Genomic DNA, 15,057 nt, shown 5'->3' on the forward strand with positions numbered 1-15,057 from the left:
TTAACCTGAATCCCCTCAAAAGTCAAAGTCTGGGTTTTGGCAGGCTTTTCAAAACTTTACACTTTTACCAGTCCCTTCTTGATTGTCTGAAGTATTTACTATCTTCATGATTATAGTAAACTTAAGAACTCAAGTCATCTTCTGTGAAAACAGCGAGCCATATCTTTTCTTCTACGTTGTAAATGCAAACATTTCCTCTAGAGAATTCTTGACTGAAGCTAGTAGACACATCAGAATTTCCCAGCAGAATGTTATATTAACCAGATCTTGCATGAATGCACAGAGAAAGACTATTTAGAGAAATGTAAGTTCTTAATAATACAGAAACCTTTCACAAAAAAGTGAGGCAGCACAAATTCCAGTCTTACAAATCTGACAAAATGTTACTTGAGGAAGTAAAGTTACAGTGCGAACAGCAGAAATTTGCACTGTTTCAAGAATACATCACACCAAAAAAGGAAATTTTAGCAAATATTTAATCTTCATAGAAACCAAAGAAAGCTGCAAGACAAAGTACATAGTCTCACATGGGTGCTAATGATAGAGAGCTTAACCAGAACAAAGGAAAAGCTAGTGGAGCCATATGTTTAAATAATTTCTATGATTTATTACTTACCGTATCCCATATCTGAAGCTTTATCTGTTTTCCATCAATAGTTATCATTCGAGCCCCAAATTCTACACCTGAATAGATTTTACAAAAGATTACATTATTAGCATATAACAGAAAGAATGTCAAGAACTACGAAAGCAAGAACGTAAGTTTAAGTTAACTCAACATTGTATTTGTAGGAAATAATCTCTTTCACAATCTGCTTTCAGTTAATTTTCCAGCTGCTTCAAAGAGCTGGAAAGTTTTCCAGAAGGAAGACGACTGTTACTTTCCAAGTGCTTTAAAAATGCATTAATTAGAGCAAGTGTCAAGGAGGTATTTGCTACAAAGTTTTCCAAACAATCTAGTAGCTCTAGATCAGAGGGAGAAAAACATGTCCATTTGAATGCAAACAGGAAATTGAAGAGTCACAGTTATTTTAACACTCTACCAATGACAGATTGCTGAAGCCAGTTTAGAAGAAATTAAACCTACAAATCTCTATCAATAAAATATTTTATTAAGTGAGCATAGAAATAGCACCTTCAACAAGATAAACTTTATTACTGTATTAATTTAAACTCATCTGCCTTTATGAAAAAGTGCTTCCAAAATTCTAGCTAGTTGAAGATCAAATTTAATAACTGAGGAGAAAAAAAATTAATGTTTCAAATAAACAAAAGGAATTTCTTCAGTAGAAATATTCAGCCTTGTGTACCATCTTTTAAATCAATTTTAAGATCATTAACAATAAATTAAGCATAAATTGAGGCTATTACTACAGTAGTTAAAATCTGACAAATGCCTAGAGATAGTGGACATATTTAAAGGCTATCAAGTTTCCATTAATCTATGCTTCATATATCCATTATTTCAGAAAAAAAAAGATCTGGTAGCTTAAGTTTTGTCTAAAATTGGTCACTGTCTATATTTGGACTGAAGTCTTCCAATTAAGCAGCCCTGATTTGAAGTATTCCAAACATCTCCTCAAAAGCTTATTTAGAATATTTGGGGTGGGGGGTGGGGGGAGCATTGCTTTCTGCAGAATAACTTTTGGGGAAGGGGGCAAGGAGGAACCACTCTCCCACACACAGGGTATCAGAGCCAAATAAAAGCTGTGGACCAGAGAACATCCCGCTCTCTTTAGCATCCAAATAACTTGCGGTAACTGTATGCAAACAAGTTGAAAGAATGGAGGGGGAGGGGCAGAAAGGAGGAAGCAGGTGAATGACAATGCTCTCTCTGAAGTCAACTGCAACACCAGGGGAAGGTTCTTGGCCTACTACAAGTGTCAACACTGCAGGTATTACCTGATCTCAAAATGCAGACATAGACCTGCTGATTTAAATCCAGCAATCATCTTAAATGTTTAGTTTCTACACACAACCCCACAGAAAAATTAAAAGAGTATTTATCCTGTTCCATCAAAGTATCTGCTGAGAGAAAATTCTGAATTTGAAACAACACACACAGTTTGATGGTAAGTTTGTTCTTTTAAAGAAGGAATAGAAGCTGTTCAAGTTTACAATAAGGGCATGTCCTAAGGGCAATGGGCAAACCAAACAGAATTTTAACAACGGTTTTTGTCACCCATATCTACCTACAAATGTTGTGGGCTTTTTTTTTTTTTCGGTTGGGGGTTTGTGTGTTTGGGGTTTTTTTGGGTTTGTTCCTCCCCTGCAACTGCATCAATGCAGCTTCTCCCTCCCTCCTTCATTTCTTTTAATAACAGACACTTCAATTCCCAAATGAAAAATAAATTGAGACAGTTGTGGCATTGTAAGCTCTTTTAGAGTACACTATTACAACTATCCACAATTCTGAATGTAGCTCAAAGACAGAAAAATACCTGCTTCTATGTATTCTATTTTTTTCCCCCCATCTTGTTTTCATTAGAGGTAAAGTTTCTCTCTGAATTTCTTACATCTTAGAGATAACATTTTAGGCTAGCTATACTAGAATTTAGGGCTACGTTTTGCACAACTCTAGATGAAATGTCTTTTTCCCACATGTCCAATTTCAGTTTTCCTTCTACTCTCCCGAGTTCCTCACAGCAGGAATAGAATCTGCACTCCCATAGGCCAAAATCATTGTATTATACTGAAAAAAGTTAGGCTATGTAACACAAGCCTTTTTATTCAATCTACAAGTTCTCAGGAGTTTTAACATCATCAGTTGGAAGCACATTAGGTAACATCCACCCATGCCATCTCACCCTGCATGGGCATTCCTATGACTTTGAACCCATGTTCTTTATTTATCTCTGTCTTTCTAAATCTGTTTGGGCACTTGGCAGAAGCATTCTCCTGGCCAAAACACACACACATGCCCTATCAGTTAAGTGAAAGGAGGCTGCTTCCAGCCTGTGCCCCTTCTTCCCCTTTCCAAGCAGCTTCCCACGTTCCATTCCTACATCCCTCATTATGTTGCTATCTAGGTTCACCTTCTAGCTTCAGTTTCTGCTCCCAGATTTCAGCTAGCTATATGCCAGGCAAAGAACTGGCACTACAACCACCCTGCTGAGGTGAAGCTGTTTCCCCACAGCCTATCAGTTTGCTGATGTGACAGGGCTGCTAAAGGCATAAGTGATATATAAGGTGTCATATATTTGGCAAGCCTAAAGAAGAAGAGATGACAATAACTCATGCCTCCCTAAAGAACTCAGGTTCTTTATTCAGCCAGCCTATCTGCTGCCAAGACCTCAGAAATATTTGAAAACTGATGTTAGCCTAAGAATTGGAATTATATTAGACAGCCACACACAAGGTGTGGGAGGACTGTCGAGAGAAAGGGAAGCCATAACTAAACCACCTGATACATTCTGTTAGATGAAGAATATTTGTTGATATTTCAAGCATCTATTTCAGTACTCCCAAACACAGGAAGCCTACCTATTCCAGGGCACAAAATGAAAATAGAGACTAGGGATACATTTTGTCCAAGGCTCATCATGATTAGAGATGATAGGTTCCTTGAAATAACATCAAGAAGTTGTTCAAAGGTTCTGCAACCTCATCAGAGGCTAGCATCTGTTATGCTTAACACTGAAACTGATCTGAAGACTAAGCTTGCCTACAGAAGAATTTATTCCCACACTATTCCTCATATTTTGTGTGGAAAGATAAAGAAAAGTTTGTATCATTTACTGTAGTTAGATCAGAGGCAATGCATTCTGTCAACATGTATTCATTTCACCCAGTATCAATATCAAATCATACCTAACACAAATGGTCCACATCCAGTTGAGGACTCAGGAAGAAAAACCCCTGTCCCTTCCAAACAGTGAATATCTTCACACTTCAATCGTTCTCTATCCAGAAGTTAGTCTTCCCAAATAGTAAATTTGTTTATTCATCTTTAAGGTTAACTTTGCTTTAGTTTATCTGTAACTTGTTTTCAAGGTTCTGTGGCTAGGCTAATATTCGGTTCCCTAGTGAAAAATCTGCTATTCACACCACCATCAACGCATTTCAAGCTTGGCCAATTCTGCTTCCATGCCCAGTTTTTAGCTTTTCTGAAGAGACAGTTGAGATACTCTAGCTATGAATTTTTAAAATTGTTTCAGACTGTACCTTCCCAATAAGAAAAAAAGGCCTCCACTTGGCTTTATTAGCTAAGAAATATTCATCAGCTAAAGATTCACTGCTACCTTAACACAGCACAAATCCTACATTACCACAGCACAAAAAACTCATAAATGCATGCTGAGGTTCCCTAGCTGCTTAACCATTAGCATTGTGGGGGACAAAAGAGACCTACCAATAGTGAGATCGTGGACTGGTTGAAACCGCTTGTCTGTAAACTGTAACAATAAACATGATTTCCCAACACCTAAAAAAAAAGAAACAAAAGAAATTTTAAGCAAATAAAATAAAAATCTGTTAAGAACCAATAGAAATTAATTTAAGTGAATGGTATATATTGTTTAAAATTCATTACTAGAACTTGAAATACTACATTTCACCTACTTTGAAGTGTGTGCAACTTTTTTATAACAGCTTTTAAAGTTCCAGAAAAATTAAAGTCAAAGCAGTTATTTTCAAAAATTGAACAAAAATTCTTTTTAAAAAGTAGTTCTGCCTTTAAAATTAAGCAGAAAAACATTTCCTACAAGACCTTCAAAGTATCATTTCATATCCTCTCTCCACAGTAACTGTAAGTCTTGCTGCTGCTTACAACTCTACGTCTGCTTCCCCTTCAGTACTTTCAGCTTTCTTCCAAGCTAACTAGATCCTCAATAGCACCTCACTCCCACCTATCTCCTAATTTATCAGCTGAAGTAACAGCAGTACATATATGGCTGCTTACAACCACTATGTGTTACTGCCCGCTGGTTCCCAATAGGCCAAAAAACAGTCCAAGCAGAATTGGCAACAGCTGAGTTCACGTTACGGCCAGACAGACAACACAAACATTGTCCCCCTCAGATATCCCAATTTCAGACCCAAATGGGTTAACTACTTCACATTACATGGACACCGGTCAGCAAAAGGGCAATTTCTTCTGTTCATGAAAGCACAGAAAAGCAAAAGTTAATACAGTCAATAGGAGTACTCAAACTACCTAGGTTTGTAAACATAATACTTTTTACAGTTAATTTTTCCTTGTTCTTTTACTTGGGAGGGGTCATTCTTCCCATTCTGCTCTGTCAAATTTCATCTTTTCAGCCTTTTAAAACTTGACAGTCATACATTTGGGTTACATACTTCTAAACTCTCAACTATATCACATAACATACAACCCTGCAGCATCCAAGTTCCCACTGCACTTTGCTTTATCTGTCCAGCAAGATAAGGTGATTTTAGCCACATACTAGAGGTCAGCAACAGCTGATCAGGAGTGACATATCTGGTAATAAAAGACTGCAAACAAAGGAATAAGGAAAAGAACCATACTGCAAGACACAAGATATGCGTACCAGAGGTTTGCATATAGCGACACTGATCTCTCTACTACTAAATTCAGCATTCTCAGTTTTTAGTATGGTTTCATGAGGAAACAAAGCCTATACAATCTAATCACTGCCCACCTGTCATTTTGGTCTTAAAAGCTAAGTGGCCAGTTTCAATCTCATCTAACAAAAATAGGAGACTTGCATTTAATTTTGTCACAAAATGAGTTGTGACAAATTGATGACACTCGGAGATTAATATCCCAAGCAATGCAGAAATTCCAGAAGCCTAAGCCAGTTGTTGGTGCTGCTATCCCTACAGCATGTTCGTGCCCCTTTCTCCTTATTGCTTCAGAACTCATCTAAGCCATTTCAGTTGTCCACTGGGTCAGCACGCTAACCTGACAAGAAGAGTGACAAAGCAAACAGAAATGGCTTCATGCAGGGTCAGACAAGCATGAGAGTAAGTTCAAATGAGGGAAGAGAAATGCAGCAGCCAGCAGATCAACAGCTTAGAGTGGCATGGAACTACAGCCCAAGGCAAAGTTTGCAGCATTGGCCTTTACAGATCTCTCTTCTGTAGCTCTCTGGCTTATGATAGCAAGCTGTCAGAACACAAGCAGCTTGGAAGCAGGCATAGATTTTGTTCAACAAAATTAGTGGACATAAGAGAAATGAATGAGGAATGGGGGAGAGTGCTGGAGGTAAGTAAGAAACAGGGAGAAGGACAGGCAGAATACTGGAGCTGCAGGGACAGAGAACACAAGTCTCTAAGGAACCTTAAAATATTAAAAATTCTTCTACTCACAGAACACTGTTTACATATACAGGTAACTTTTATACCACCAATGAAATACAGCTGCCCCATCGCAGAACATAATCACCATCCCACTTACAAAAAATCAACCTATAAATCACACCAGAAATAGAATGTAGAATAGCTTTTGCCATTAACCTTACAAAGTGATTTCAGCATCACTGGATAAACCAGAACCTCAAAACTATCCAATATTCGTGCACAAATCTTACAAACATTAGAAAAATATTTCAAAGTCTAATCAACAAAGTGACACTCAATTAGGTGTCCCAGCACTAGTTCTCAAGTGGCAATCTGGTATTTCTTCTTCTTCTTCTTGTAAGGCCGGTGACCAGCTTGTTGGTCCAGAACATACTAACACTAGCATCAGCACAGCAAAGATGACAGACAAGCACAGCCCCTTTGATGCAAGCCCTTTCTCAGACTGGCACAAGATGACTGCTCCTCTAGTTACTTCTATGTAGCAGGCCTTTTAGGAGCAGACTGAAGACTGATGGGTTCACACACAGAAACAGAAGAAATAACTAGTTTCTGTTCACTGATGTTCCTGCTACTTCAGAACCTTCCAGCAAAAAACATTTGGCAGTTCCCAAGTTTTGTGTTGTTGACTGAAAAAAGAGGTTCAAAAAGTTGCAAACAAAGCTGTAGTGCCTGTTAAGTTTAGGTTATAATCCATTTTAGACAGTACTTATTTTATTGCCTACATTTAATAGTAATATTTTGTTTTAATTTTATAGTTTTAAGACATTGCAAGTTTGTAACAGGAAAGTTCTTACGAGAATAGCTTGTGGCCCACTCAATTCCAGAGCCTGAGCGGACTGCGCTATCATAGACACAGCCAGGAACCTGTATCAGGAACAGGAGCTGTATATGAAGCCCCGAGCAGTTTACCACCCTGTGACATAAACAGATGCTGCAAAGATCAATTAACAGTTGCATGGCAGCTAATTCCATGGCATACAAATGGTTTAAAGTAACTACCCTGGTTAAGTCTAAGAGCAAAGTGGCTGTTTACCAGGTATCTCATTCACTTAGCACTGTAAATCTTATACCTCAAATGAGGCAGACACTCTGGGAAAAATAGTTAAGCATGTCCTATGATAGTCCATCGTAGAACACAAAGGGGACAAATTCAGTTATTTATTAACTCATTCTCCATTTTACTGCCACAATTACTTTAATATAGCTTCAGATAAACCACCCACAGAGAAAAAAAATCTTAATATCTTAAAACAAGAAATGAGCAGAGCTTGGATACACCTCAACAAACACAGTAAACAAAAGCTCTTGCTTAGGAACAAATTAAAACAATGGATTATGTGCTCAGAGGGGAGCAGCGTGCTTCTTTGCAAGTGCCTGTTCTAGGATCCTTTCATCACTTCTTAGTACCCAAACAGTGATGGGAAATGGAACTTGTGCTACAGTAGTTTTACCCTTCGGCTCTGAATTCCAAACTATCAGCCTGAGCTGGTTCTCCAAATTCCTCTGCCTCCTTTAACAGCTTCCTCTTTATCTGGGTGCCGCTCTGCAGCCAATTTCCCTAGGCAAAGCATTGCCAGAGCTTTGCTATTGTCCGCCTTGGCCCAGCCATGCTCCAACACCTCCCTTCCTTATATCAACACTAGTGTTCATTTCACTGCTCGGCAAGCCAGAAGAGCTAAGTGGTAAAGCTAACCTCTCCCTTCTCACCCATAAGATTATGCAATGAGCTAAACCAAGAAACGGATCCAGCATAAAACTACAGCCACCCAAAACACTAGTATGTACACAACGCTAGGGCTACAAAATATATAAGCAAAGGGAAAGGTTGTTCTTTCCAGTAGCAGGCTGCACTCATGGCAATTAAAAAAAGCAGCTCTGGATCCATAGCACAGGTTATGATACAGCTGAGCCAGTTAAATGGCTTTTGCTAAGAAAGCTGATTTGCATCCTTCTCCCCTTTCAGCTCCTGTGACTCCCTGTGAATAGGGCAAGGAAAGTTCAGTTGTCAGCTGCAGAGTCAGATGTGTACTACTGTCAACATGAGGAAAACATCCAGGCTTTTCTTACCACTAGATGAAACTCATCAGTGCTCCTTCTACTCATGTTTGAGTATCTTAGCTGATCTGGCTCAAAACTAAAAATGCCTCAAAAAAAAGGGGGAAGGGGGGCTAAGATAATTTCCTTACTTGTTCACACAAGCACCACTATAGCCCAAGAAAGGTGACAGAGGAAAAGAATTACAGTAGTAGTCATCCCAACCTGGGTATCAGAACTGAATTCTGAAGACAAATCTCTATAGTTAATCTGCTAGCTGCCTCTGATGGGCAGACACTCCCACACAGTTCCACCTCCTTACTCAAAATGGCTCTTACACTTTTCTGACCGTATCTATTTGTTTGGTTTTGTTTTTTAAATCACCTTTGTGAGCTGAACTGGCTCTCTGAAGGATCAGACAAGCGCTGATGCTGACAGCTAAGAAGCAGAAGTTCATAGCTGAGACAAGGAGCAGTAACCAGGTCCACCCATTTTGGCGGCAGATAAACATTGGCTTAACTCAGCCATCTCACAGAACTGTATTTTTCTTATTGTTGCTTCACAAGACAGAGTGATTAATCAGCTCACCACCCACAGAGATGAAGACCTACTCCCCTTTGAAATCTTGCTCTCACCAATCCTCCTAGGTCCAGTTTCCTCCCTTGAAAGTACTCCAGACCTTGGTAAGCACTTCCCTGGGCCAACTCAACTGATTCAGCCCCCAAGCAAAAAGTTAACCCGAAAAAGGTAGTTTTCCACTGCATTAGCAGGTTGATTCAGCTCATGGTAGACTACTGAAGACCCCACAAGGTAAGGGGAGCAAGACCTCCTTTCACGTGTAATCAACTATGTCAGCTTGGAAGCCCCAACACCAACTGAGCTGAAACAAGCTTCCTGCTTCTCTTACCTCCCTTTAGAAAAAAACAAAAATAAATCTTTAAATAGGCTAAGAACAGTCTCAAACAACAGACAAGTCTCAAATAACACAGATTTTAAAACCAACTCAGATTTAAAACAGGCAATTAAATAGTACAAATGTCACAAGACACATACCTCTAACCTGTCTTATGAGCTACTTCTAGTTCTTTCTAGTAGTCTGCGCAGCTTCCAGATGTTTCATAAGCCCCTTTCTTACCACAGGCCGCAGCTCATTCCCTCCCTCCTCTTCCAACCAGAGAATCTTTATGCAACTCAGCAAAGTGCAATACTACCCTTTCACAGGCCTAAGCATAATGAAACATTAACCTAAAGCAAAGATTTTTCTTAACTTCTTTTCAGCCAGTTATTAGTCACAACTTTGTCATCAAATGGGTAAGTTTTATTTAAATTAATAGGAAGGACAAACTACAACATTCCAAACTGCCAGTTATAGAGCAAAGGGACTTCACATACCAATTATAGCATGGACAAGAAGGGAAGAAAAATAACCTCCTAATCCTTCACGATGGCTACATAAGTTTGGGGACAGTAATGTCATAAAAATGGCTTTTTAACTCTTTTAAAGATGATTCAGCTTCAATACTTAAATAAATAAATGTTGCTGTAAATTATTTACAATAGCATATCTGAAGCCAATGATGTAAGTTTTCCTTTCTACATAAAAATTAGTGCACACCTACGAACTGAAAAGAGCTGTTCAGCTTTATCACATTTCATTTAGTATGGCACTACCCAATTGCTAACTCTGCAGGTTTTAAAAATAAATAAATAAAAATTCTTTCCAAACAAAATTAAACTACATGAGTCTGTAGAAAGCCTCTTCGTGTCCTGGATGATCACAAAAGACTTACAAAACTGCCAGCCATTCATAATAAAACGGTTTTAGTCAAGGCTCGGGGCGGGGGGAGGGTGTGTCAGTTTTTTTGTTTGGTTGTTTTTTTTGGGGGGTAATTAAAGGTTAGAATTAGTACAAGGGCACACAGTAACAGTCTCATGAAACCATCTGTATGGTTATCTACTTATAGTTTGTTATTTCTAGTTAACTTCTTCTAAGAGGCTAAGAAGATGTACTTACACAATACCTAATATCTGCTCTTTTAGGGATCAAAGTATCATCAAAAGGGTCTCAAAGCAAGATATAAGTAGTACAGATCAGTACACTGGTTTTCAGTATGAACAAGTTCTCAGACTATCATGGAGTGTTAACACCAGCTCTAGTGGGATGAAAACCTGTTTAGTATTGTTACAAGTAGAAAATAAAGGCAAGAGGCTCTGGTCATGCACATTGCTAGCTAGCTCTTCCAGAACAAAGTGCACTGACACTAGAAACATTTCACAAGGAGGCCTGAAAAATAAAGCCAATTCAATCGCTTAATTTCAACATTTGAGAGTCTCCTAGACAAGTGAAATGGTTGACTAGACAGCTTACTTTACTCTAGAGAGTAAGGAGAATTAGATCACCAAGCAATTATATTTTCTTTCATCATCTTCCCCTAATAAGAATAACTTTTGAGATATTGTTGGTTTGTAACCAGCAACTATCTGCAGAAATTGAAAGGCAAGTGAAAGTTCATTACGCAAGAAGCTCTGAGGGTTGCTGAACTACCACATTCAAGAAAAGCAGAAGACAGACCTGCTCCTGGAAGATGCAGCAACACTGATCATTAAGAGAATGATGTATTCCATTTAGATGGGATACAACTGACAAGTTATGTTGGTGGCAAGAAATCTTACCATTGCAAAACTGGTATTTCAGGCATACTAAAGTTTAGTAGCATTCTCTGGTGGAATCTAGTAAACATACTCTAATATAAGAAAACCCTGTTTAATGCATATTATATATCCTAGGGAAAAAAAAAATCCAGCTCTAGTCTTCATAGAAATCTCATGTATCATTGCCAGTTTATTCCCATGTGGTACACTGCTGGTAACGAAAACATTTATGCAGAAAAGAAGATTCCACCATCATACAGAAAAACTTTTAAGTAAAAAAATGACAGACTTTCAGTCACCAACTGCAAAAACAGGCAATATTTGTGTGCTAAGAGTGTTCACCCTGGCTCAGATCGAAGTCCACCTCAACTGGTGGCCAAAAGCAGATGTGTAGGGGAGTGTGGATGAACACACCAACTCCTACCGGCAATCAAAATGAAACAGACACTATTAACCACCAAGGCAAAGGTCTCAGAGCCCTAAGCAGAATGCACCACATATGCTTCTAAATGCATTTGCAAACTCCTATAATGTTTTGGAAATATCCAGATCAAAAGATTTTTCCTGGTTAACTCTCACAGCAGTCAGTATTCCATAATACTTGTATTTTTCTCTTAAAGATACCAACTCCATGAGATTCCACAGCTACTGTCCCACTGATACAATGTAAAAACCATGCAGATTTATGACAAACTAGTTTGAGTACCTGAAAGAGAGCCATGCCATTTCAGGTCTCTCCCACAACAGAAAACTAACTAGATTTTAAAACAGTTCTGACTACATAGAAGAAAAAAAATATATATAAAATGTAACAACCATAATAGAATCAATCCCATGTTCATAAAGCTACCATGCCTGAAGTACCAGCAGAAGAAAAAGTCACTGAATGTCAATGACCAATGAAGCAAGCAATGCAAGGGGACAAGAGCTGCTGAGCAAAAAGCAGTCTTACACAGTCAGTTTCTGTGGCTGTCATTTTAAGAGATTAAGATCATTCTGAATTCCTGTGCTTAAGTGGATGAAAGTATGTGGAATCACAATTCAGAGAAGACACATGCAGGTGTCTTGTATAACTGCAGGGGTTTTTCATTGGTTTGCTTCTGGCTCACATAACCTACTTTGTTTTGCAGTGCTGAAAAGGAAGACAAGCTAAATGTTAACATCTGTCTTCAGCTGATGCTGTCTTACTTTTCTCCTACAGTTTGTTTACAACTAATTGCTGAGTCACCAGGCAGCTGATCCATTTCCAAAGACTCTAAATGAAGTCCCAGAGATAAATTTCTTATCACTATGAAAATTACATGGCCTGCAAGGCCACTGGCATATCTTCCTGGTTGGAATGCTGTGGCAGACCACCACTGGAACTGAAGAGGACAGCTCCGATCCACTCTTAATTTCCATCTGCAGAGCTGTGAGTTAAACTGCCTTTGTCTGAGGAACAGTAGTAACACCTAAACCATCACAGTCATTTTGGCAACAAACAACTGTGCACAACATAAATTGGCTTTTCAGTACTAGCTATATTAGAATACTTAAAAGGCTCACAGGAGATCTAAATAAAAGCAAAACCAACTTACTGCTACTGGCATATTCAATTCACTTCAAGAATGATCGTTGCAGTAGTTTTAATTAGCTTCCTGTAGCAACTCTGACTAAGAGCCACAGGAATTTAAAAAAAACAACCAAACAAAAACCCCAAAAAAACCAAACTTGTGAGCCATTTTCTTCTCTGTGTTTCCCTTCTCTATCTCACTCTTCCCATATCTGGCTCTTAAGCAGCTGAAACAACTGCAGAAGTGACACACATCCATTCTGTATTTCACATTTCAAGCAACTGAAATGCAAAAGTGCAGCACAGACCATTACACTGAGCATACTTCATTGTAAAAATTTAATCAGTGTACGATCAATGTACCAAACCAATTGTTTGCCGCCGCCTCTACCACTTTTTTATAGTTTTTAGAGAGATGCACCAGAACTGGACACCTGTTCCGAAGCACTATCGTTCTGAATTCTGCATCACCCTGGGCAGACAAACCTTTTCTTACCTCCCCTGAATCTGCTCAGGTAATCTCCTGTCCTCTGGTTTAATGAGCTGTCACTCACCTAAATACTCAAGAAAAATCAGAATTTTCACTTATATCATCTACAGCCTAATGCTTCCAACACGGTCATTATAGCTGTGACATATTTCTTAAGATTCATTTGTACTACAGCTGCTACTGCAGTAGTCTAAAAAAGCTTCCAGAGTTTAAATGTAGGTTTAAAAAAAAATAAAATCACATAGTAGTTGCATCCAGTGTATTTAACAACCTCATGTGTAATGCAACTGCAGTGCATAATTACACTCTAGCAACAGATAATTTGGTTCATAGGTATGAAGTACAATTATGCAGGTATCCTTAGAATAGCATGTAAAATGACAGCTGTGTCATCAAACTTATTAAAGAAGGCATTTATTCAGGTATGAGGAAAACAAGAAGATGCACAATACACAGGCACAATAGTTAACTATGTTAGTTACCTTGTCCTGACAACAGTTTGATGAAATTATGCTACTTATATCCACACTATGCTGAGGAAGCATAGGATATATTGGCAAAGGGGCTTCAAACAGAAATTCCTACCAGCATATGGTTATGCCTGCAGCATTCGTAAGCATTATTTGTTACACAGCAGCCAATGACAAACAGAATGGAGCAAGTTTTTAAAAAGTGGCAAGCAAATGGGTAAGGAAGGCAAGAGACCACAGAAGCAACTTGAAGCACCTGGGAAAGCAGTAGTCAAAAAAAGAAATAAATAATAATAGTCCCTGTAAATTAGAAGGAAAGAGCCAGAGCTTCTAGTTTTCTTTTGACAGTGCGTCTCGACACTTTAACAGTTTGCTACAGCACCTCCAGCCGGGGCTGGAAAGGGCATCCGTGTGGCCTGAGCTGAAGGTACCTCACAGTAGTTGCCTTGGCCTCACCACGAAACTGCGGGGCGGCATGTGGCACCTCTCAGGCCTCATTGCTGTGGGGATGCAAGTAAGGGGCACTACCCAGGTACAAGTTTTCCAGTGACAGCGCCTTCTTCCTCCCCCCTCCCCTGCTCAGATGCCGCAGCCAGGGGCGTGACACAGCCCGACCTGCCTCGCGGCCTGTCAGCCAGGCCCAGAGGCGGCTGTCGGGCTTCCAGGCCTGTTGCGGGGCCCAAGGCCGCCGGGCGCGGAGCTGCCGAGAGGCAGGCCGAGGCCCCGGGCGGGGCCCAGCGCAGAGGCGGGGGGAGCCGCCTCTTCGCGCAGAGCCACCACGTCGACGACGCCAGCACTGCGGAAATGGGAGCGGGGAGCCGGGCCCTGCGCCCCTCTCCGCTCCGCCCGCCCGCCCCCCGCTCCCGGGGCGGCCTCGCCTCCCCGCCCCCGCCGCATACCTGTGTCCCCGATGATGATATACTTGAAGAGATACGCGTAGGCCATGGCCGCCCGGTCCCCGGCTCTCCGGCTCTCGCTCGCTCCTTCGTGACGCGCGCGCTCTCCCCCCGCCCTCGCTGTCAGGGCTCGCGCTGCGGAGAGGTGGAAACGGTTAACGGCCACCGGGCGGCGGCCCGCTCCCGCCGGGCGCCTCCGCGGGCACCGCTCGCTCCCTCCTACCTCCGCCCCTGCGCCGGCGGGCTCGCTCGGTCGCTGCTGCCCTCCCGCCGCTCCCCGAGGCGCTGGGGAAGGCAGACGCGGCGGCGGGAAGAGCGGGCGGCGAGAACAATAACAGGCGCCCAGCGGCCCCGGACCCCTCCGGCGACGTCACGCACCCACCTTCTCGCTCCGCCCCGCCCCCGACCCGGAAGTGCTGAGGTAGCCGCTGGCCCGGGGCGCGCGGCCGCCTCCCGCCTCCCGCCGGCGTGGGGGCGGGGTTCCGCCGCCCGCCCCGCCCCGCCCCGCCCCGCCGCTCGGTGGGGCTGAGGGGAGGCAGCGGCTCGGAGCCGTTGGGGCTTTCTCTGGGGGTGTCCAAAATAGTAGTTCTCGTGTGTCTGTAACACCAGCCTCATCACCTCAAAACGAAGTCATATGCGTTCTCTCCAGTCCTGCTCCCCTCTGACTGATTTTTTTTTTTT

General features: G+C 41.2%; 1 protein-coding gene across 1 annotated transcript in view; it reads right to left on the reverse strand.

Annotated features, from left to right (window-relative positions):
* RAB2A (RAB2A, member RAS oncogene family) overlaps window positions 1-14,741 on the reverse strand; it is a 45,047-nt gene extending 30,306 nt beyond the window's left edge. Inside the window, exons 1-4 of the mRNA XM_076329662.1 lie at window positions 14,600-14,741; window positions 14,380-14,511; window positions 4,352-4,423; window positions 617-684 (exon numbers count right to left, since the gene is read on the reverse strand). Of these exons, the coding sequence (XP_076185777.1) occupies window positions 617-684; window positions 4,352-4,423; window positions 14,380-14,425 (186 nt within the window). The 5' untranslated portion in view covers window positions 14,426-14,511; window positions 14,600-14,741. The remainder of the gene's footprint in view (window positions 1-616; window positions 685-4,351; window positions 4,424-14,379; window positions 14,512-14,599) is intronic.
* Window positions 14,742-15,057: the final 316 nt, after the last annotated feature.

This window comes from Aptenodytes patagonicus, chromosome 2, assembly GCF_965638725.1.
Source record: "Aptenodytes patagonicus chromosome 2, bAptPat1.pri.cur, whole genome shotgun sequence".
Lineage (NCBI taxonomy): Eukaryota > Metazoa > Chordata > Aves > Sphenisciformes > Spheniscidae > Aptenodytes > Aptenodytes patagonicus.